This window comes from Anomalospiza imberbis, chromosome 15, assembly GCF_031753505.1.
Source record: "Anomalospiza imberbis isolate Cuckoo-Finch-1a 21T00152 chromosome 15, ASM3175350v1, whole genome shotgun sequence".
NCBI classification, from domain to species: Eukaryota; Metazoa; Chordata; class Aves; order Passeriformes; family Viduidae; genus Anomalospiza; species Anomalospiza imberbis.
The window spans coordinates 14,009,270-14,034,360 of record NC_089695.1 but is presented as its reverse complement, the minus strand read 5'-3'; the positions used below and the strand labels follow the sequence as shown (position 1 = coordinate 14,034,360).

Below are 25,091 nucleotides of genomic sequence, written 5' to 3'. Positions count from 1 at the left end.
GCTGTGGAAGTTGTTATCATTTTACAGAGTATGAAATGGACTCATTTTATCTTAATGATTCTTTATTTGGTAATTCTTTTTTGTTTATCTTGGCTATTTAGGGAAAAAAAAAGGAAACAATCACCTGTAAGGGTAGGAAAGAAAGCAAGAAAAAAACTGGGAGGTGCTTCTTAAAAAGTGAAGGGCAAGATACTTGGGAGGAAATTACATTTTGATGATTTTCCCAGGAGCTGATTTTGGAAGCCAAATCCTGTTTTTGGCTTCCCAGACTTAAAAAAAAAAATAATGGTGCAGATGCTGCTGCTGTTGAGTACCACCCATCATTTCTAGCACGGGGGCACTGCAAAGATGCTGCTGTCCAGGCTGAGCTGCTGAACTCTCCGGTGCTGAAATCCCACCCCACTGAGAGGCAGGTGCTGAGGAGTTCCCAGGGCTGGGGAAGGTGCTGGCCACTGCTGCCATGGCAGTGCTGGAGCTGTTCAGCTACACAGAGCTGCCTCTCCTGGGGGCTGGGAACCTCCTGCCAATGTGCTTCTTGATGGGGGTTAATTCATGAAGTATTTCATTGTCAGTTTGCTGGAAATTCCATATTCAGGCCAACAGCTGCAGCTGAAGCTCAGCTGAAAGATGTCTTTTCTCTTTTTAAAATATTTTTTAAAGGACAAACAGTCCAAGACCCAGTGAGGGACCAGAAGACTCTGTTTGTCCACCCAGCAGAACTGAGGGAACTTATGCGGAGCCTGGAAAACAGCAGCCCCTGCAAACTGATAAACAAGTGTTCCTCCAGCCTGGATTCTGGCTGTGTCCCAGTGGGGACTGGGCTTTTTCTCTCTGAGGGGTTTGGAAGGCACAAACAACTTTCCACCCAGATTGAAATCTTGCAATTTGTTCAGATAATGAACCTCAATCAATTCTCTCATTTACTGACAAAATCCAGGGTGAACAAATTCATATTTAAAACCCAGCTCCTGCAAAATACCCTCAGAAGTGATTGCCTGGCATGTGCAGAGTCACCAATGAGCAGCTGATTAGTTGGCCAATTAAAATGAAACTGACGGATCATTAAAGCAGGCAGAGGTTTCCAACAGGCTTTCTGTGACTTGGTCCAGAGGCTGCTGGTTTGGGGTTAGTGTTTTTTTAATTATTATTTTTTCCCAGGCAGACTCGAGCTTCTGCTTCCTCCACTGTGTGCAGGTGGGGATCTGTTCCTGGATGTGTGCAGCCAGCTCTGGTCACTCTTGGAAAACCCTGAGCTTCTCCTGGTTTGGAGCACAAGCAGCACCACATTCTCTTCACCAGAAAGTGATGCCCCTTGAGAGGTTTGTGATGCTCAGGCAGGACCTCAGTGCCTGCAGCAAGTCTTGGCTGTGAGTCCCTAATGCCAGGGCAAAGGTGAGAAAATCTACAAATACATGCAAGACTCAACTTTCCCCAAAGAAAAAATTCCTTTGTTTTGTTGATTACAGGTTTTCTTCCAACAGCAATTCACAGAAATTCTCATTCCATCTTCTACAGCATTTTTGGCATTAATCCATCCAGGTACTTGCTCCTGTGAAACAGATCACTCAGTGATCAACAAAAAAACACCAACATCTCTTTCCTTCTTAACAATCATTATTTTATTAATATATTTTACAAGATTGCAGTTGAAATCATTTAAATACAAACTTTTTTTTATACAGAAAGTGTAATAAAGTTAAAATAGTTCCTTGTGTAATTCATAGCATTATTGCAATGCTTACAAAATTTTGCATAGAGTGTGCAAGGATTGATGTTATTTGATACAAAAAAGCTTTATATTTTCCCACACAACCACACACATACATAAATTAAAAAGAAAAAAAAAGCCAAACAAATCTGAATTTTGTCATGAGAACTGTGGTCAGATTTAAATTCAGTCTGTCCTGTTTACACGATCAAGGTCATTGGTGGTTTTCAGAGTAGAGGTCAGACAAGGTGTTTTCCCATCACAGATGAAAACTGCTGTAGCATAGGGGTCATGCCTTTTATGCTGCTGCTGTAGATGAACAAGGTTTCCTTGGACTCTCACTGAATGTTTTGCTGTTGGTTCTACATATATGGAGCTTTTTTTGGTGAATATTGACAACTCTATTGGCATTTGCTCGCAGGGAAAGTAATTCAAATACAGGGTGGGAAAAAATAAACAAAGCCACAAGCAAAATCCAGATCCAGCAGCTCAGTCCCTTCCCTGCTCCCAAACTACCACTCAGGGCAGATCCTGACCAAGGTCTGGGACACAGCTCGGGGAAAGCTCTGGCCTAGGGAGGCATCCAGGTGTGAATGCTGTCCACTTGGCCCTTCTCTGACAAACACAGTGGACACTGCTTGCTCAGATCTGCCCTTTCTGAGGTTTCTGGCACGCTCTTACTCTGCAGGATTTGTTCATCTTCACTTCCATGCTCGCTCTGATAACCCACAAAAAGGGACAAGAAAGTGAATTCCTCCAGCAGTGCCTGCCCTCAAGAGTTCCCGTTCTCAAGGTGGCCAAAGGCTTGTGAGCACAGCACCCAACAACGAGCAGCACCATTTATCCCCCTTAGGCTGCAGGTACACATCACCTTGTACCATCTGCAGAACCACTAAAGCTGCCAAAGTGTCTCATTATCTGTGACAGAGTGCACAGGGCCAGAGGAGGACCCAGCCAAAGACAAAAATCATCAGGCTGTGGTTTGGTGTGGGAGGTCACTCCCTGCTCTAAGGCAGCCACCCTGGAGAGATCCAGCCCTGGTGTGGGGGGCTGGTGGGGTTTGCAGCTAAGGGAGTGTGGGAGAAGCTCTAACAGCAACATTTTTTTCAGCTACAATCCAAGCCTCAGCAAAAATAGCACCACCCACAAATAATTGCTCTCTTGCTCTCCAGCGTGAGCCTACCTCAAGATGTTTCAAGGACTCCATTATGAGGAAATTTAAAAGACCAAAGGACATACATTGCTTTGGAAAGAGATAATGCATTTAGCAGTAAAGGTTTCGGAGGCCTCTATCTCCTATCAGTGGTTAAGCCTTTGAATGGGGAAAAAAATGTAAGAGTACAATGCAATTTAAAATTCCTGTTACATGCAAAGATGCACATGACTTGTGCTTTGCAATGGGCCTGTTCCTATAACGACAAATATGCTAGAAATGGTAAAACTTTCCATTTGGGTAGGACCCAATGAGAGGCTCCAAAGAGCCCTTTTTAATCTCAGAAGAGAAGACTGCTTAGCTAAAGCTGCATGTTTTTATCTGAAGCGTTTGGTGGCACAGTGTAAATGTAACATTTTCACAGAAATTATAATTGCCCCTGATATTTTACCTTCCTGGTGGAAAGTTTCAACCAACTGAATGAGGCAAACATACAATTACGTATCATTTCACAGTGGACCTATCCCTCCTATTCTTTAATCCCTCTTAAAAGCTAACAAAAGCTCAATCCATGGAGATCAGCTGCCTCAAAGGAAACCTGACTTCCTCTGAACAGGCAGCCCATCACTCCTGAGTGGTGGTACAAAATCCCAGCCACCACAGGGCTTCCAGCTGCAAGAAGGTGAGACATTTCCTGGGAGAGACACCAGTGCTAACTTTGCTGCAGGAATGACACTTGTAGGAAATTAATTTTTAAGGGACTTGCACCTTTAGTTTAAAGTGATTTGGATGGGAAATCTCAGTGGGGCACTCTGATTGTATTTCCTTCTTCGTTTCAGATAAAAATCCTGCAGCTTTAAATATCCATCTTTTCCTGTGTTCTTTATACCGTGTGTCGCTTTTCACAAGGGCACAATACAATTCAAGTGGCAGGACAAGAGAGGCTGAAATGATAAAGCCTCAGGGCTGGATGTGCATAACCAGGGGCCTCTCAACCACAGCAGACTTAAAAGCTTTCTAAATACAAGCTATTCACTATAATTTCCATCCAAGCCCCAAGCCACTGTGGTTATTGTGGATGGAAACAACACCCCAGCAATCTTGAACAGCCCGAGCTCTAAGTGGTTTCAGTGACAGTAATTCCACTGAGCTCCATGAAAAGATCAAGCATAATTGCCACCATATTTAGTAAAATGGATGTTATTAATTTAAAGTATAATAGTGCAAAGGGACAGAGACGTTGACTGCATTACTGTGATTAGGGTGATGTCTCTCCCCATTTCTTCCCCTTCCCTCCTACTTGCCTTGTTTAATTCACTCCACTCTTGCTTGAATAACCTCAGCACCACGTCAGTGTTTAGCCCTGCTCAACTCACAGCCATAAACTTGGCTACATCAGCTGTGAATGCACAGCAACTGCCAGGCAGAATTCACCTGGAAGTCCTCAATTTTATGGTGAAGCCACTGCTACACGCAGGTTTTGGGTTTTGGGGGCTGCTGGATTTGAGAGCAAGAAGCCAGCTACCAAAACATTATACAGCAATTTCAGAGCAGAGGAAAAAAAGGTTAAAATGGGGAAAAGGGAACAGTTGCCAGGATCACGTTCCTGAACAGCCAGGGCAATAAAAAGGCTGGTATTTTCACATTCAAAAAGCACCAAAGCAGCGCTTGGCAAAGCTTGGCAGGAACATGCCCTGTGCTTGCTAGGGTGAATTCTGGATGATGACATTTCAAAATTTAAAATGTCAGCCATGAAAAAGAGCACAGCCTCTTTTTTTCTTTCTTTTTTTTTTTTTTTTTTACTGTAGGTACTTCTAAAATGAAATCATAGCAGCAGTTACTCTTCTCCACAAAGCAGCCAATGGAGCTCCTGCCCTGCTAATGCTGAAGTGAACAGCTGGCACCATTTACTCAGTTTATTTATCCTTCCAGCCCAGGATGATGTCTTTAAGCTTTCTGGGCTATTTCTCCACATTTGAGGTAACCTTGCCCTCTGCACAGATTTCAAGATTTTTCACATTATTTCCTCCTCTCCCCATTAACCAAGTTAGAGCCTTCCTGCCACTTTATTCTCTCAAATGCAGCTTTATGATACACCTGCATTTTTCCTGCCCCGTTCAGAAAAAGCACCATTAAAGTTAATGTATTTCAGGCATGACAGCAACCAGAGAGGGATGAACTTCTTGAAGTCTTTGGTCTTTGTCTCACTCTCTTTTGCAATGTGAAACTTAAAGCCATAAGAATAAACACAAAGAAAATTGTCTTTTGTTGTAAACAAGTGTATATGAGAGCGTGTGTGTATTTGTGTGCACGTGTGAGCATCTTATGACAACAAAATGAATTTTCACTAGGTTGTGATGTGAGCTAGCCTTCTCAAGTTCCACAGGAGTCTCCCTTTAACCTTGGAGCAGTTTCTAGAGAGGGGTTTTTACTTAGCCATCATTTTTCTATACCATATACCGCAGTTTGTATTTTTAGGCTTATGCCTTCAAACTTTCTGTTTGTGCAATGTGGTATTTATTGTAAGAGGAGAAAAAAAAACCCTGCAACCTTTCCAAAACGCAGCTGTTAGACAGCACATGACTGAGGTAACCAAATACAAATCACTCCTGCACATACTCAGTCTTCTAAAAAGGAATCCTTAGGAGAGGCTTTATACATATTGTAGTAGTTACTGGCTTCCCCTTCTGATGACGTCCTTTACTGTTACCATTTCTTTGTACTCCTTAACTGCCCATTTCACTGACTACGGAGTAATACACTTCAAAATGAATAAAAAACCCAAACAAACCAACAGCCAAAAAAACCCCACAAAGAAACTTGGAAAATGGGTACAGATGTACAGCCATTATCAGGACCTCTGCTTTTGCTAATGGCAAAGTCTTTTTGCTTTAGACAAAACATCCTACCTCAACTGTGACAGAAGGGTCACACACTACATATGGATAAGGTTCCAGTCACAGGTGAGCACTGACTGTCATTCTCCTGACTCCTTCCTAAAGTGTCACATTCACAGCAAACTGGACAAGGTCCCGCAGTCCTATAAAGGGCCAGCACACATAAATGCATTTATGAATCCTGCACTGCTGCCCCAGCTACGCTGACACTGGTGGCACAGTCCCTTGATTATTAGCATTTGGATGGGGTCAGTGCTCACAGCTGCAATGCAGGGTCTGCTTCAGCCCCACAGCCACCCCAAGAGCTGGCAGTGCCCCCACTGCCCTCAGCTGCCACCTGCCCAGCTCCCAGCTCAGGCCATGAAGTCATTGCCATCTCTTCCACTGAGCTCAGCAGACACAAACTAAGCTCCATTTTGAGATCAACCCCACCTCTCACATAGCAAATGCTCCACTGAACTAAACTTCAGGCCCAATTCACAACGAAATACACAAACCCTTGTTTGTCTCTGGCATTTTATCAGTGGTAGGTAGAGCACATGGATGAAATTCTGGTGAGGGAAGCTCTGGTTTAAATGGATTCAGGGAAAAGCAGCCCACACAGGTACAGCTACTGTGAGGGGTCTCTGAGCAAGGCAGGAGGAGAAGGGACTCTCATGCACTTGTACAACAGGAGAGTCAGCCGCTCCACAACAAACTGTGGAGTGTGAGATGACCAGATGTGTTAGCAGGCAGCTTTTCAAACAAAATGCCTGTTTTTTTCCCATGGGATCTGAGACACAGTCCTGTTTGCTCTGCTTTCATAGAATCCTAGAATGGTTTGGGTTGGAAGGTACCTTAAAGATCATACAGTTCCAGCCCCCTGCCATGGGCAGGGACACCTTCCACTAGACCAGGCTACTACAAGCCCTGTCCAACACTACCAGGGATAGGGCATCCACAGTTTCTCTGGGCAGCCTGTGCCCGGGTTTTTTTACCACCCTCACAGAAAAGAGTTTCTTCCTAATATTTAACCTAACCCTGCCTGCTGTCAGTTTGAAGCCATTCTTCCATGCCCCGTTACTCCCTGCCAGTAAAAAGTCCCTCTCCAGCTCTCTTGGAGCCCCTTTAGGCACTGGATGGGGCATTGAGTCTCCCTGGAAGCTTTTCTTCTCCGGGTGAACAGCCCCAGCACTCCCAGAGGGGCTCCAGCCCTCAGAGCATCTTTGTGGTCTCCTCTGGACTCACCCCAATGTGTCCCCATCCTTCTGATGTTGGGACCCCCAGAGCTGGACGCAGCACTGCAGGTGGGGTGTCACAAGAGCTCAGAATCCCTTCCCTTGACTGCTTTTGATGCAGCCCAGGACAGCATTAGCTGTCTGGGCTGTGAGTGCACTTCAGGTCATGTTGAGCTTCTCCTCAACCAGCAACCCAAGTCCTTCTCCTCAGGAATATTCCTGACCCATTCTCTGCCCAACCTGTGTTTATGTTTGCCACTCGCTGACCAGCACAGGCCGCATCACCCAAACCATTGTCTTAAAACTCAAGTGGTGTTCAAATGATCTACAAGTCCCTACAGGGGTTCATTCTTTCTAGAAACAATTCCTCACATTTCAACCCAACACATACTGTTATGTTTTTTAAGATGGAAACATGGTTGTAAAATATATTGAAGCAAGAATTTCTTTCAGTAGACATAATTAAGGTTCCCTTTGTTCACCTCAGAGAAGCATCTGCAGTGATGGCACAGATGTTAAGGTCATATCCTAACAGCTCCCCAGCAGAAATTCACATCAAGAATGTCCTTAGCAGTTTCATGGCTGTGTGATAGGAGGTGGTGATAACCTCATCCAAGAGCCCAGCTGGGAAAATTAATTTGTTGGGATGGAAACTGGGAGCAGCCAGAGGGTGGCACAGGGATGAGGACTGAGCCACTGCTGTGTCCGGAGCAGAGCACAGAAATCAGGATGCAGCAGCCCTGATGGGCCAGTCCCTGTGCTCAGCCCTGCCTTCCAGGGCTGGCAAGATAATCTGATCCACTGACAGGGAACTCTTCCTGCAGCATGTGTCTTCAAACTGCTCACACAGGATTTGGTTATGGATTGGGCCACTCTTGCTATGAGGTTTGTGATCAGTATTCAATGAAACAGGGAAAAAAAATCTACAGTAAATGTAGGACTATGAATGGGACTTCAGCCATGGTCCCAGAGGTAACATACACAGTATTTTGCTATATTTAACATGGTAAGAAAAAAAAAAAAAAAAAAGTCTGTATCATTCTAGGTGCCCTTACAGTCTTAATGTATTTCATCAATATTAGTTTTAAGTTGTACAACCAGTTCCCAAGACACCCTCCTGCCCCTCCCCCCAAATAAACTAGATTTAATAACAAGATAAATATGATGTGCTTCTCCTTGCTGAGTGCATTGACTTAAGGCATAGGCACAATTCCCCTCTTTGAACAGAGATGGTACAGTCCTGTGTCCCAATACAATTGTTACCCTGGGTGACCCTTTGCATTCAAACGTTGACTCAAGACATAATAATTAAGGAATCGTTCATTAACAGATAGTTTGAATTCGTTAATTTATCAGAAAGCATTATTGAAATAAAACAAAATAATTCAGTCCTCTTTCAGGAATAAATGTTTTTGGGAGTGCTGCTTTGTTAGGCAGCAACATATCTAATCTAAACTCCATATAAATCTTCTCTGAGTCCAATCAGTTTTGGATTAAGCCAGAATTGTTAATTAAAAAATAAAAAAATTTAAAAAATCAAACCCTGGTACTCTCGAGACCACAAGAAAATACTTGAAAAGCTGTAAAAAAAAGGAATGGGCTAAATTATTTTTCAAGATTTCTGTCAGCTATGTTTCATCTTGAAGATCGCTTGAAGAATACCAGCTTTGGTTAGATATCACTAGGGATGGGCACAGATCTGTCTAACTTGCACATGAGGTAATATTTCAAAAGCATCTCAGTGGCTTAGAAACCTTGCTGTCCTCGTGAGATTTACTGTGACTTGGAAACTTTAGCTGTAATTGGTGTATTTGGGGTTATTTAAGGATTTTTACATGCATGTGGACGAAATGATGGGTCAGATTTCAAAGATCTGGGCTCTTATCATTATTTTCTGAAACTTCAAAAGTGGAAGTAATGTTACCAGATCAGATTTTTGTGTTTTATCCTGCCCATGACTCCTAGACTTTAAAATAAGGAAAAAATGCAACCATGATAAGATCCAACCACAGAGTTTTGGGGACTCAAATTCTAGAGGAACCAGCATCCAAAGCCCTTCCTTTTGGTAATCTGGCTTTGTCACAATCTTTATAAATCCTTAAAAAAAGTCTTTCATTGTCAGCATCTCTGATATTTGCAGACTGTATATCTTGAAAAGAAAGATGACAAAAATTCTGGTGTAGCAGCTACATTATATACTTAATTTTATGATTTTCTCAGTTTCTAGTTGATTTTTTTTTGTTTCTACAGGTATTTAGGCAATGTCCAAATCTTAAATCTTCACACCTTCACACCAAATATGTTTGAAATTGAAGGTGTTACTGGGGAGTTTGTAGGGTGATCCAGGACACCTGTTAGCAAAAGAGGTTCAGAATTTTTCTGCTTAGTCCAACTTTCACAATTTTGTTCCTTCCAATAACTAAGTACAACACCAGTTTTGCCAGCACAGAGATGATTTTAGGTTAATGTTGGACCTGATGTGTCACACCTGAATAGCACAAGGCATCCTTGGCCATGCACAGGCCAGTGTTGAACCCCTTCAGAAAATCACAGTTCTTATTTTAGCAAGAAGGTCTGGACTCTCCTACTGCCCAAGTGCATCCATCTCTCCCAACAGGGATCCATGCCTCAGGTGATAATTAAAGAGTAATTTAACCTCAGGTATCTTGGATCACTGGAGGTGATCAGCACAGCACATCTGGCTGTTTTATTGTTTTTGAAATGATTTCTTTTTCATGCCACCGATTTAATGGCACAAAAATAACCAGAGATGCTTCTCTTCCCTTTGGATGGTGGTGGGTCTGCATTGGTTCCAGGGTCTTGCCCAGCCAGCAATCCCATTGCTCTGAGAACATGATCAAAAACGAGGGGTGATCATTGCACTGTCTTAATACAGAAGGGTCCAGGGGAGCATCAGATCCAATTCAGCAGATTGTACCAGTAAATTTTGGTGTGGGAAAGAGAAATGCTACACAAATGTAACAGGGTCACCCTGGGATTCCTTGTACTGAAACATCGTTTTACACAGAGGATATATATATATATATCTTATATATATTTTTTTATATATATATTCACACACACGCGCGCGCACACACAAAAAAAGTCTTTGATAGGCTTTCTGTGTTCTAGTAAAAATAGTTGGCAGCTGGATCTGTGAGACCAGAACTGGCTTTTGTGCTGCCTGTGATGCCCCCTCTGCAAATTGTCTCTCAAAGGCAGACACTCGTGTTTATCTGGCAGGTGGAGCTGCTGCCTGCCTGGGACAGGAACAGCCTCCCATTGGGACACACACAGAGCTCGTAGATTTTTTGCCTGGACCCTGCAGAAGAGGAAGATCCTTGAGGCAAGTTAGGTAGTTTGATTTTTGCAGAATTCAACGTTATCTGGAGTCGGAGGTGGCGAGAGAGAGAGAGAAAAAGAGAGAATTAGCGGGGAGCTGTTACTTCTGATTTAAAGAAAGAGCTGTTATTTCTGATTTCTGTGTTTAAAGAAGCTTCCTCTAGACAGCTCAGCTGATGCAAAAGCTGGGTAGGGAAGTGTTTGAGGATGGGAAAGTCTGATACAAATCTGGGTGGGCATATTATCTGCCTTTACCACGATCTCCAGTTTGTTTCTGCTGATGTACCCACCGTGTTTTCTTGGCTTTTAGCTTCCTGGGACACCCCCAGGAATCCAATCCCAGCTTTGGATTGACCCAATCAGAGGTACCCCACTGTCAGATGGAGAGCATGGATGGTTCACACCCACCCAACCACCCTGCTCCTCTATCAGGATCTCTGCCACTGTGATCCCATTGCCAGTTACACTTGCAGGCTCCCAGCACTGACTTTTATGAATATTTCATGTATATTTTATGTATATTTTATGCATATTTTATGTATATGTGTAACACTTTTGTGTATATTAAAAATAACTCAAATGCTCCAACAGTCCTAAATTCCTCCTTACAAAACAACATAAGGCAAACAACATGTGGCAGCTCTCAGACATGTGGCAGCTGCAGGGGAGTGCTCTGGTATCAGCCAGAATACAGTAAAATAACCTGAACCCCAGAATAACACAGGGTGACTGAGAATATCAGCAATGACAGTAACAATCTCCCAGTTTAGTATCCACCCATCTAGTGTCCTGAAAGATACAAGACAATTTATGCATTTTAAAAGCAACTTAGTATTGAAAGCAACTGCTTGAAGCTGTGAAATACTGTGGAACTCAATCTCAATGTATCAGGTAGGTTTTGTTTTCTTTTTTTTTTTCTGGTATTTTTCTGAGATTTTTGTGTTAACAGCCTTGGTCTAGGTTTGAACTGTCTTAAAATGCAAATGTTTAGAAATAACAGAAATTGCAATTAAAAAGTCTTTCTGTTTACTACCCTTGACACTAAGATAGGTAAATCTTAACTTATGTGGGAGCCCTCTTGCCTGGAAGTTTGTGTTCCTCGGGCAGCTCCTCCTGATGAGGCTCTCAATGGTTTCCCCACCAGGAGCTCCTCAGCCTCATCCTTTGGTGTCTTCCATCACTGTGGCAGGAGGAGGGGATGAGAAAACCATCAAAACCATGTGCCCAGATGATTTTGTGACACCGGAAGAGGCTTAACTCAACACCTACTTTACTTTTGCTCTGTTATCAGCTTTAATTGTTCTCTCTTCCCCTTTGGAAGTTTCTCCAGTGCAACAACCTGTGTCTCCTAATGTTCCCTTTCGTTCCAGAATGAAACATCAGCCACATGAAAAGCTTTTCAGATCAATACCAGTGAATTAAGCTCTTCTTATAGAATAATATATGATAAAAGATTTAATTATGCTGGCCAAGTAAATCTTGTTTTAAAGTGACAAGGAAACAAAGAATTTAGGAGCAGTGTGCATTTTACAGCTGCATAAATCTGCTGGAACAACAGATGCTATTATCCATGCACTTTAAAAATAATGAATCAGCCTTTGCCATGGAGTGAGCCTGATGTGCATGGGATGTGTTCAGTCAGAGGGAGCAGCAATGAAGTCAGGAGAGCCCACTGTCCCCAGGCTTTCAAACACAGCAGCCTGGTGACCCACAGGGCCACAGCTCTGCAGGGCACCCATGCCTTGGCTCGGCTTTGCTGCAGGGCTTTTCACTCACCTCTCCATCTTTGGATTCCAGCCTGAGCTCTGTCCTGCACGTGGCCTTCAGGCTGCCGGCCTCGGCGTTGATCTCGATGCCCTTGGGAGCCTCCATCACCAGCGCGCGCGTGGGCGACTCCAGCCTGCAACACAGAGGGGTCACACAGCCCGTGGGCTCCTGCTCAGCTCGGGCTCAGCCTGTGGGGCTGCCCTGCTGCACCTCACACCCTGCTGATGGGCAGGTCCTCACCTGCTTTCAGAGGAAAAGGTTCATGCGTGGTAAAACCCATCACGGATTGTCGCTATTGGACACGAAGCGAGTACACAGAAGCTTGGTAAGTTCAAAGGAGAAAAAGAGGAAGTTTTATTTGAACATTTGGTATTTATAGAATTCTGGAGGTGAATGTGGATTGGAGGATGGAATTACCACCTCTCCAACCACACTGGTCCAAAGATCAATCAATTATTTCTCTCCACCTACAGAGAAATATATAAACTATTCTTTTTATACATGAGATTGTGTGGGAACTCTGACTCTCAAATACCTAAACATTATCAGAAACCTAAAGAAGTTTTGTGAGAACTTTAAAACTTTTAAAATAACTATAAAAGAAAACTTAACACTTTTAAAAATCAGGGCAACAACAGATCTGATCTGCTAACATTCCACGCCAGCTTTGCTATGCTGGGCCAAGAGAAAAGGGGCAATGAAGGGGAAATGAATGACCCCCAAGGTCAGCTTGCTCTTATTTCTTGTTCAGCTTTCTCACTAATCAGTGCTAACAGGATAATAGCAGAGCTGAGCACCTACACAGAGGGTGCAAGTCTTTCTCTTCCTCAAACCACTGTTCAAACAGGAATAAATTAGTTCTCCTGACTTCCTACAACTTGAGGTTTGGAAGGGTTTAAGGATACAAGGAAATCAGTGAAAAAAAGCAGGTTGAAGACCCCAGAATTTTTGGTCTCCAGTCCCAGGCCCACATCACACCAGGCATGACCATGTGTTCTGCAGAGCTTCAGCCCCTCCTAACCATGGACACACTTCACAGGCCTCTGACAGCCCTGTTACAGCACTGTAACACAGCCAGATCTTTAACTGCAGCAACTGGGGTTAATGCTGTAAAGTGCAGAAGCACAAGGTTCAGTCTTCCATGTTCATCATCCATTTTTAGGCCTTCTATTGCACTTGTCTCTTTCTTATTTATAATACAGTCTCTTATTTCTCTCTGTATTGCAAATGGTTATAAAAAACCAACTCTCCCTCTTTGGGAATATCCTCTTAGTTGATTTCATCATGATTTATTTACTTTTATTTATTTATTTATTTATTTATTTTATCATGTAGGATCACAAGATGTAGGCTGTGGTCTCCTCAGGTGAAGCAGAAGGGAGGGCTGGAGCAGAAGCTCCTCTGCCTCGCCAGTTTTGGGCTGGCAGCACTGACCAAAGCTGGGCACGGGGCAGCCCAGCACCACCCCCAGCTCTCCTGGGCAGCTCTCAGGGTTTGCCTGCAGCAGCCCTTTCTCTGCTCTCCATATATATAATCATTTGTGCAAGTAAGTGTGCTCTTAAATGGACTCCTGCTGCTACTGAGACAACATTATGGGAGACTGAGGGAATTCAGCTGTATTTATTGCAGCCAACAGTTCAATAAAGCACAGGCACAGCTCCCTCTGTGTGGCACTTTTCAAGTTATGACTTTCCCTCTTTTCGGTGTCTTCATGTTGCTGCTGTTAGAACCTTTCCCTCAAGACCCCAAACTTATCCATAATTTCCTCGCTGACTTAACTAAATCTAAATTTCAGGGAGCAATTGAGGCATATGCAGCCTAAGGAATGAGCATGATCTCCTGGATAGCACCCTTCTGAGCTGCTTTTTGTTTTCTGCAGGGAAGCCACATTTTATGTAAATTTCTCTTGATTCCTTCCACTGGTATCAGCCCTTAGCTGGTTCCTGTGTGAGGAACCTAAGTTTAAGATTGCTGTAACTCACATTTTTCCCTGCCTGACCGAATTGCAGATTGCATGGAGGACAAAAAGCTGTCTGACCCGTATTTTCCCTGGAGATTTCTGCCCAGGGATTCAGTACACTCTCACCCTTGGTGTACCTCACAGGCTGGTGTTTTCCCTGAGAAACAAAGGATCCTCTGCTTGCCCTAAGCCCCCAGGATCTGTGCTGCAGGGTCTGGCATGCAGGCACGCATTCCTTCTGCTCCACAGGCAGCATCCTCAGGAGGAGCAGCAGAGCTTGGGCCACTTATATCTTAAATCATGTAGCTAAATTCACCAGAGGATGTGTCCAAACCCCAAGATAACTGAGGTAATCTGAGGATAAAATAATTCCTAAGAACACGGCCTGGTGACTCTCCAGCATCTCAGTGACTCTCCAATTTCTTTGATGTCCTGGCTGTCTCAATATATTTGTTCATCTGTTAATCTTTTAGCTCTTCTATCCACTGAGAAATAAATCTCCTAGGTACAAAACAGTGTTCAGACACCATAGTGCAAACACACTTCTTTGCAGCAGCCCTCAACTCCTGCTCTGTGCAGGAGCAGCCTCCCAGTCCCAGACCTTTACTGGAGAATGAGGAGAGCTGGGAAATCTGTGGAACTCTTGGGGAAGGATCAGTAGAGGAGCTTCTTGCACATCTTGCCCTGTGCACACAGGTCCCCTGAACAGAAACTGAGTTAAAATTCAAGGTTTGAATAAGCTACCAATGATCTGGAGTGTCCTAGACAACATTGCCCCAAAGTTCTATTCTCTTTCATGTGTAACAAAGGGACAGAGTTATTCTCCCTCCTCCACCCGAAGAAATGGAATAACAGCAGCTTGCAAACACTGTTGAAAACCACGTGATTTCTGGATGCATTCTAATCCATGCAGAGCTTCTTTCCTCATGGAGGCACAAAGGACCCTCCCAACAGGCCACAGTGTGGCATGGGACAAGGACACAAAAGCAGCCAGGGCTTTGCTGCTGCTCCATCACCCTCCTCACTGAGCTGACCCCCACCCCACCATCCCAAATCACAGCCTCAGACAGCTGCAATCCTGCTGACACACTGACTCAACCCAAACCCAGCCCTTTAATGCTGAAAATACAGCTTTAGAGCCCAGGGATTTTTTAGAAGCTTAAAACTACAGAAATATTTGAAAATACAACAACAGCAAAGTGCAGCTCTTTCAATAATGAAAACCTTGGTCTGCAGCCCACATGGCTTTGTACTGGTGCTGTGCTTTGGAGCCTGACTCTTCTCTCTCCTCCATGTTCCATATTGCTGTAAATCCATCTTTTTGGGACTCTTGTCCCAGTTCATGCTACTGTAAAGGAGGACAGGAAGGTCTGAAAAATTGTTTCCTTGGTATTTAAGGGGCATATGTTTGTAAGGGATTTAATTTGATTATTTTCTGATATCCTGAATGCATCCCTGAGCCACCTGACCATAAACCAGGAGCTGCAAAATCTATGCAAAGCCAGAGAAAGCAGTTGAGGAGTTTATGCTCTGGGGGTTTGAGCAATGTTTACTGAACACTTTCATTTGGAGCAGGCATTTAAGAGACGCTCTGCTTTTAAACCTAATTCTGCCTTCCAGAGCAGAACCAATTTGGAGACTAATAATGAAAGAAAATGATTTAGAGATGAACAGATAATTCGTTCAAAATCAACATTTGTTTTCCAGTGTGATACTCCAGAGCTTTTAGTGGGATTCCCATCTCCTGGTGAGGTGTAAGCCTGTACTTAGAGCAGTAGGCTGGAAAGGTGGCTGCATGAATATAGATTGTTTCATTATTTGCTCCTGCTCTTGAATTTTCCATCCCAGCAATTGGCACATAAGCCCTTTTTATTGACCATGGGTGCTGCTTATTTTTGCTCTAGTATTTGCAGGACTGGATTTTGACCTCTCTCACAGAGCTGGGCAAGAAGGGTAAATGCAATGCTGTGCACAGTTACAGCTTGCTGAATTCAGCACTGAGATAAGCTACTGCCATGAAATTGTTCCTGTCCCACCTGCAGTCTCCTGGGAGGTGGATGAAGAGACATTCTCCTGTCTGGGTGACTCCCCACAAGTTGGGAACTACTCCTCTGGATCCCAAGATTTCATATAAGTCCAAAATTAAAAAAAAAAAAAAAAAGACACAAGTAACAGGATTTTCAGAACTATCCAAGTTCCCAAGTTCCACTTATTACAACGGGTGTTAGCTACTTTTGAAAATCCCATTGAGCACCTAAATGCCATAACAAATCTGACCCTTAATCTCAGTTCTTAGTTCTGCAACAGAGGTAATAGCACTTCCCAACTCCATAGGGAGGATGGGAAGATAAATATATTAGCAGTTGTGAAGCATTTATGTACTGCAATAACTGAGGCCAGAGAAGTCACCATCACCAGGGACGAATGGCTGGCATGTAGAAAACTGATCCTTCCCAAGCTGCACTACTGGGCTTGTACCTTCATCAAAAACAGTGTTAGTCCTGTTCCTCCCCCTGAGCACCCTCAGCTCCAGCTCACCACCCTTAATGGACAGTGCTAAATGTGCCTCTTAAGCCCTTCTACTCCATCCCATCACCAAAGCACCTCCTGTTTTAAAGAGAGGTGATGGCATGTGGGCATCTCTCAGTGAACCCCTGGAAATCAGTGGGAATTCTGTGCTCCTGAAAATCAACAAGGAAAAAAAAAATTCAGTGTCATCCCTGTTTTGCTTTGGGAATTTTAGCAATAATTTAAAGGAAAACAGCACATGAGTTTGTATTGTGGTTCAAGAGAAAGTCATTAACTTGGAAAGATCATTACTTAGCCAGATTTCTAGTTTTCATGTCCTTCATCATAAACAATCACATTAATCACCTCAGTACCATGGAATCTGTTTCCTTCTTGTCCCTCCCCTCACCCTCTCCAGGACCATGCAGCATTTTCCTTACTCATGAACAGCCTTTTGAATTTTGGCAAAAAAGGAAGGTATTAAAGACGTGCAGGCAGTATCACCTGAAGTTGGAGGCTGCTGCTGTGCTTCCAATACAGTGGGCATAATTCTGTTAAAAAGTGAAATTTAATGTAAATAGTTCAGGGGGAAGATTTGCCCAGGTCCAGCACTGATGCAAACGTGACTTGCAATCTGTGCCTTGTACCAAAGGCTACAGCAGAGGAGAGGGATGATCCTCAACATGTGAAAGGAGTTCATGTGAGCTGAGCACCTGCTGCTGCCACGTTGTAATTGTTCTCATTTTATTACTTCCTTTTTTCTTTCTCTCTTTTTTTTTTTTTTTTTTTTTTTTTTTTTTTTTTTTTTTTTTTTTTTTAACTAGGGATGGCCTCAAGCTTGTCCACACAAGTGGCTGTGGCTTTTTCTGTGTGGGGCACAAACGCTGCTTGCAGTATGGAAATGGGAAGAGAAGTCCATGCACAGGAGGTGAGGCGCATATGATGCAGCAGTGTGGTAACAGGAGCTAATTTAATTTTGCTTAGAAACCTCTGGACTGAGAATAGAGCATGTATTACTGCAGCTGTAGCCTATTACCTCTAATGGCTCTAATTATTTTTTATGGTATCCATCTGACCAGCTGTAAGATTCACGTTGAGCATAAAATTAGCCAGTGTTAGCACCGTGCCTGCTTATACCTCACACAATTGGTAAATTATGTCAGCAAGTAAACATGGAGCTCCATCAATTTGCTAGTAATGAACCAGCTTCTTCAGCTGAAATTTGTTTTCAGTTTTAACTCCCTTGTTTCAATGAAATCAATGGGATCACCCATTGGGATTAACTCCCTTGTTTCAATGAAATCAATGGGATCACAAGTGACTTTCACTTCTGACTTCATTATTTATGTTATCTCATATATGTCTACTCCTGGAACAAAACAGAATGCTTTTCTCCCTATTAAGAGGAAGTTAATTAGGTTTTACTGAATTGTAAAGAAACCATGCTTGGTTTCTATTTTTAGAATGCCTAGAAATGTTTAGTTTTTTTTTTTTTTTTTTTTTTTTTTTTTTTAATTGTCATTACTTCTATTGCAGCAGAAAAATGTTTGGAAGGAGGAACAACAGGTTGAGCCTTGACTAACCTGGCGAAAACCTCAACTGAACTTAAGTTCAAGCAAAGTTCTGTCTCTGCCCTGAGCTCTCCCCTTCATCACTAGGATGCCTTCCTACTGGTATTTGCCATTTCATGGGAAAAGCATAGGCTAAAATATGGCAAGAACAGCGAGTCCAATATAAAGCAGGAAAGAGAAAAAAAGGGAGCTGGCCGTGGTACGTCAGAGCCAGAGGTTAAAATCCAAAGGATTTTAAATGCACAATGTCTTTTTCTGAGGCACCATGATGTTGACAAAATATGACCTAAGTGGCACAATACCAAAGCAGCAAGCACTCTGAGAGCTTACAGAAGAGATCATCACTAATAAGAAAATATGTATCCCTGTTATTTATTGCCTAGCATTGACATAAATCTTGTTTTCAATTACATGTTAATGAAGCACACCAATTACTGTTTGAATAGGGACATCTGATTACAGTCTCAATCTACAGAAATAAATCTTGCTTATGGAACGTTTCCAGGGTATTTTCTTTAGAAACATTAATTAGAGAAGTAAACAAGGATGTATTATTATCATGTCATCCAATTGTAAATCCTGCCTATCACTGTAAATACTGGTTAGTCTGACAGTGTGCATCACCACAGTTTCCAATTTTATGCTGCAAATCTAATGAGTGAAAATTCCAGTGCAGCCATAATCTGAAAGAGATTGTTATGGCTTCGGGTCCAAAACCTTATGCAATTTATAAGGTAATACACTGAACAGTAAATGAAAATTATTTTAGCTATCTCCACAAGCCACAGGTAATTCCCAAGCAAAACCCACCTAAATCTGTCAGAGACCTGACAGGTGCAGAGGTCTAATGACACTTTATGGGAAATTACAATTTTCTAATTGAGTTAGAGGTAAGTCTGGTTCAAATGGCAGAGGGTGCAACAAATTTTCTCATCTGTGTTTGGGCAACACAGATGCTGAAGAGATTTTGTACAAAGCTGAGTCCAGAGAAAGATAAAAAAGGAGTTGAGAAGGGAATTACCCTTGTGCTAACTTTGTAAGCTTTACTGTTTCCTTGGATATGGAACCTAGTGTTTACATTTTTCTTTCTTCTTTTTAAAATAGAGCTCCTACAGCTTCAAGGAATGCTTCATCACCAGCAGTGTAATAAATCTGCTGCTGGTTTTGGTAACTTCATCTCAGAGCCCAATGGACCAGTTCATGTATTTTATGGGTTATGGGCCCTGTGTTTGGTGAACTTTTCCTGAAGAGAGTTGATGCTAAAACAATACTCTTCTGACCATGTAATGGACATATCTTCTTATCTCTTCAGAGGCCACAACTCTGTGAGAAGGGCTAACTAAAGCAGCAAAACCATCACAAAGGAGGGAAAAGCCAGCATCGGCAAGATGCTCAGCTAATATTAAAAGAAGATTTGAGAGGATCTAGACAAATGAGTAATCAGAGGAGTTTGTAGGGAGGGTATTGTCTTGCAGCACCAAGCAGGTGAGAACCAGCTTTCATTCTCCCTCCAAAAAAATGCCATTCCTCAGCAAGAGGAGAGGTTTGAACATATGGTTCCTCCCACCACACTGCAAATCCCCTGCTGCAGTCTTCCAGCACACTTTGCACTAGCTGAGGCTAATTCAGAGCACTTAAAAGCAGCAAAACAAGGAAAACACAGAGCAGTCAAAATACAACTGTAAATTCTTTGTGATTGCCTACCATGCTACAGCACGGGAATTGCTGAAGGCAAGGTAATTATTGTAAAGTTGTTTTAAATGTCTTAGGGTAGTTTTGGTTTTGGTTTTACATTTAAAGTAATTTCTGGAATAGTTTACCAGAAGCCAAATATAGTATTTAGAAGACAAAACCTGAGATCAAGCAGATGATATCAAGTAAATCTAGGGAGAAAAATGACTGTGTGATACTATTGAGATCTAGTTCCATTATGAACTGGAGAAGTGGAGATTGTCTAAGAAAAAAGAGCAAGATTAATGTTCAACGAAGTGGAGGTATGGCTGGGAAAATTAAAATAATTCAGATAATTAAAAAATTCTGTTGCTTATAAATCAAGGAGGGAAATTATCATAGAAATTGGGAGATAGTTGAACACGATGTGTGGTAAATACAGATGTGGTTTAAAAAGATGATGTGTTTAAGTAGACAGAGAAGGGACTCAGAAGTGTAAAAATAATGATTCCTATTTTAAGTGTAAAGATGACTGCAATGTCCCTCTCCGCACCTGGGGTGGCCCAGCTTCCAGCCTTAACTGACAAGCTGGGACACCCAGAGCCATCTGTGTGCTGTGTGGTGGGCACAGTCAGAGCTGAGAGAGAAAATGACATTATCACAAGGCAGGCTGAGCTCTAACCAAGGCACAGTGCTGCTGATGCCACTGGCTGGCACCTAAGAGCCCAGAATTATTTTTATTATAAACACCTGACCACAGCTCCTTGCAGATTTACATGGACCAGGTCAAAACTGCTCAAATAACACTCTGGAAATTTCTCCATGGCTGACCTGTGTGTGGTAACCAGGGGACTTGGCCTTGCAGTGTGGCCGTGCCTCTGATCCCACTGCCCACAGCCTCCCTGCACTCCCCAAACCAGAGTTACACATGCCTCATCTACCTAAACCACCCATTTATTTTGTTCATTATGTAACTTCTTGCAAGAAATTAAAATAAATAGAAAGAAAATAAATTCCTCCTCCTGTTGGCTTCACTAATGACCAGGCTCATTTCACACCCAGAGAGAAATAATTACTTTTCATGTTACCGTAATTGCCTAAACCACAAATGCATTTTTTAAGAAACAAAGGTTGGGCTGGTGTAAGTTTCTAATTACAGGTTGAAAGCTTCTAATTAAAAGGCATAAATTGGAAGAAACCCTTTCAAGCAGAATTGCAGAAGAAGCTGCTAAGATTGGGTATGAGCTTGATGCACTGCCAGGGTGCCAGGGGAGGAGAAAAAGAAACAGAAACCAAATGTTGTGGCTCTTCCTCGGGGCCACTGACACCGTTTGCTACCCAATGTCTCACAGAGTGCTGCCCTCAGAGACACAGAGGAGATGAACACATCCCAGGGGAGGGCTGTAGGGCCACATTTCATCGCAACCCTGAGCCACTGGCACAGGGACAGCGGTGCTGTCCTGGGGGGAACAGTTCAGGCTTCCATCAGCTTTTTCCTGAAGTTTATACAGGCTGCTGGATGGTGGCAGGAGGACAAAAGCCACCTGAGTTAGGCTAAAATGATAAAACCCGACGAAAAGATGGATACGTGAGTCAGGTAAAACTTGCTGGATGTACAATTTGTATTTGTTAACATACACAGTACGTGGTGCTCTGTTTTGGGGTGACTGTCACGTGCAGTCAGTAGCTGGATGAAATCGGGCCAAAGCTCTGCTACTTTCATGACTTGCTCTTCTGCTTTACTCTTAAAGAAGGCAGCATGATGCAATTTCTTTATCTTATTCTCCTGCTTTTCAGAGTGTTGGAAAATCCTGCAGGGCAGACCAGCACAGCATCCCTGACAGAGAAATTGCTTTCCTGTGATACCCCACACTCCAGTGAGAGGATTACTGGCAGGGGTGCAGCACTATGCAAATATTGCAGTCACGAGCATCAGACTTTGCATGCAGTCTCCTGCATCAGAACTGCTTGAGGAAGAGATGTCGATCTGGATTTTCATTTTAAAATTACTTTTGAAGTTTGTCTGCCCAGGGGGTTTTACCTGCTGTTTGGTCAGCAATAAAGGAAACGGGTCAGGTGGATTAAAGTCTCACATGGATAGTGCTCAGGTTCAGCCTCCAGCACTCACTGCAGTGATTATTTACTCTTTCTCCTCTCTGCTGATTTATTCTATTCCTTCTAAAAAAGACCGGTGTTAATAGTAAATCACTTACAATGAGAAATACAGAGATAACAAAGCTAAAAAGGATTTGGAATGGCAGAACAAAAAAAAAAAAAAAAACTGTTGAAAAAAAAAGGTGTGTCTTTGTGCATCGTCTACTCATTGGTGATACCCTTTGGAAACATGTACACACTTGCCTAAGTGGATTTGAAGAGCTTATTTAGCATGACAAATTGGCTACAACCTGATGGGTATTTCTGAAAACCCATTCATGGACCTTTAGACACTCACAATCCCATGGCATATCCATTCATTGTACAGTCAATTTATAATGATTCCACCAAATTAAATCTTTATTAACAAACTTATTGACTCTGGCTTTGACTTATTGTCCCCCCTTTTAATTAACTGCAGTAATGAGACAAGCAACATCCAATATAACAAACATTTTGTTTAAAACCTTGCCATTTATTTCAAGCAGCTCCACTAAAAATGAAGACTGAATTGTTATTTGCTAAATGTCAATTTTCACACTCTGTTGAACCTTTTCTGAAGGCTGTCAACCACAAATCTGCAGTCATCTTTCCCCCTCTGATCAGAGCTATATAGAGCATATAACAGGTTTTCAGTTACTTTTCATTTTTATGCAGAAGATGTACCATTTTCTTTTCCCAGTATACTTTAATAAATTGTAGAAGTGCATAAATTGTAAATGTAAAGGGATGCATATGCCAAGGCTGTGGCCTCTTTCACAGTCACAAGTTACACCAGCAATGTGGCTCCACGTCTGCATGTGCAAGGGCACAGAAATGATGCAGACTCTTCAAATCCAGACCATTATCATGCAACAATACTGCACCATCCTCTTTTCCAAAGTGCTGGGATCCTGCTCAGAGATGGGGAGATTTTTCCCCCTCCAGATCACTCATTCACAGCCTTGCTTTGGGAGGAAACCTAAAATAAAGCCAAAGAATGGGCAAGACCTCCATGGACAGAGACTTTAAGAGAGGCCCAGGGCTCCTTCTTGTGACCTTTTTGGCACAGAGGAGTTTGGAAGGGCAATGGGAGGGATGAGGGGTATTTGAAGAAGTCAGGATCAAAGCTCTTTGATAGTGTAGAACAGAAAATCTTACAGCTCTTTGAGAATTCCAACTAATTTCTTGCTTTCAAAAATGCAAAACAAAATAGGCTGGGAAATGGTGTAGAGAAGAAAATAAAGGAATTGTGTGGGAGGGTGGAGGGAGGAAAGGAGCAGAGAGATAAAGAGATCAGGAAAAAAAAAGCCCCACTTGCTGAAAATGAGAGTATAGAGATGTCTTCCAAAGGGACTACTTTAATTTAGGGAAGGGAATGTTTTGCAAATTCTTAGCATCAATTTATCTCCAGCTAAAACCAAAACCGTTTTCTGTTTATCTTTTGCACAAAATCACTCCTGAGTAAAACATGCATTCAGAGCTAAGGCTTGGCAATCCTTCAAGACAGATGTGCCAGATGATATTTTTCTGAACTGCAAGAGAGACTATTGAGCCTGGTGGTGGCAATTCACCCTTTGCTGGGAGCTGGCCCTATTGGCATGAACCCACCTCTTCCTGGGGGAGGGACAGCCCTGTCCTGCTTCACCTGGTGGGAACTGGGAGCTCTGAAACCCTGCTGCTCACAGGTGTGTGTCTCAAGAAGCTCTGCTTCCTTTCTTTGCCTCTCCTTTTGCTGTTTGGTATGTTCCATGTGCTTGCATCCACAGTGCAAGTTGTTGACCTTGCTCATTTTAAGGCATTGAAAGCTCTTCTCCTGCTCCTTGGGCCAGCCACAGCAAAATGAGATTATGTTCAACATTTCTTGACTCTTGCAAGGTTCCTTCCATCTTTCCTTGGCCAAGTCTGCCTTTTGACTGTAATAACCTCCCCTGGATGTCTCCTTAGCAGGTAACAAAGACAATTCCAGTTGCTAATGAAAGAGGTCAAATGGAGGTGAAGTGAAACAGATTAAAAACCAAAAAAGAACTGATGTCAGAAAAGCTGCTGTACCACTCAGTGGCATAACCCCTTCCTAGAACAGGTTTTTGGCTGTGATTTTCAATTCATTTTGCACTATTTTATTTTGATTTTTAAAAGGCAGCCAGGTAGGAGAACTGGCTTTGTGGTTGAAGCACTGGGATTCAATTTCCAGCCCTAAGATTAAGTGCCTTTGTGACCACATCCAGTGGTCCCTGGGTTCCCTGCAGCCTGGTGGGGATGGCCCAGCACAACCCAGGAGGAAAAATTCTCCAACACAACAAACTGAAACAGACAGACTTTGCTGCTGATTTTTCCTAGTATCCAAGCCAACTCATTGCAAACTTCCTCACAGAATGCCCCCTCTGCTGCAAAGCAGAGTCCTGAGCCATCACCTCCACAAGGAACTTCACCAGATGGTCTTGTGAGGTGGGATTGCCCCCAGGAGCACAGATCTCACCCCAGTGACTTCCCAAGCACTGCCCTTAAAACAACTCAAGAGAGTTACCTTGGGAACACAACAAGAGAAAGGAAATGGGACCTTAAAATCAACCTAAATTCTCCCTTTGCACAGCCAAACATAATAATAATAATAATAATAATAATAATAATAATAATAAAGAAACACTGCAAGAGAAAAAATATGAATTGTGGGTGGTTTTTATGGTCTTAGAAACCAAGAACGATCAAAGCTGCAAGGTATAATTTTTTTTTCCTGGAATGCCTTGCTTTTTCTGAGTTGCCTGCACCCTCATGGCACCTCTCAGCAGTCACATTAACACTATTGATTGTCTGCTTGGTAGGTAACAGGAGGAAAAATAAAACAGGCAAGAACTTAACTCTGTTTAGATTCCTCCAGTGCAACTGGAATGTGGATCATTTTTTATGGGTGACCATCACTTCTAAAACCTTCCCAAATGAAAATTACTGCTGTGGTCTTCCTCTGTGTCAGTAACCAAAGCCACCCAGCCAGGCAGGGCAGGATTTTGAGCCTTCCCATGTCCTTAAAATGCTGGGGTGCTCCTGTTCTTTGAGGCAGAGGCTGTGAGAAATGTCTTCATTTCTACCTTTTAGAGCTGCCAACCCTCTAGGTTTGCAAGGGCTCCATGCCAGGGCTAGCCTGTCACCCCCCTGGTGACAGCATT

The 25,091-nt window shown here is 42.8% G+C and overlaps 1 protein-coding gene across 13 annotated transcripts in view; it reads right to left on the bottom strand.

Annotated features, from left to right (window-relative positions):
• Positions 1–9,954: 9,954 nt before the first annotated feature.
• The window catches only part of SGCD (sarcoglycan delta), a 393,778-nt gene continuing 378,641 nt past the window's right edge, over positions 9,955–25,091 (bottom strand). For all 13 annotated transcript variants that reach the window (XM_068205996.1, XM_068205995.1, XM_068205999.1 and 10 more), the window contains 2 exons: positions 12,094–12,217; positions 9,955–10,361 (listed from right to left, as the gene is read on the bottom strand). In XM_068205996.1, the coding sequence (XP_068062097.1) occupies positions 10,188–10,361; positions 12,094–12,217 (298 nt within the window). In that variant the 3' untranslated portion in view covers positions 9,955–10,187. The remainder of the gene's footprint in view (positions 10,362–12,093; positions 12,218–25,091) is intronic.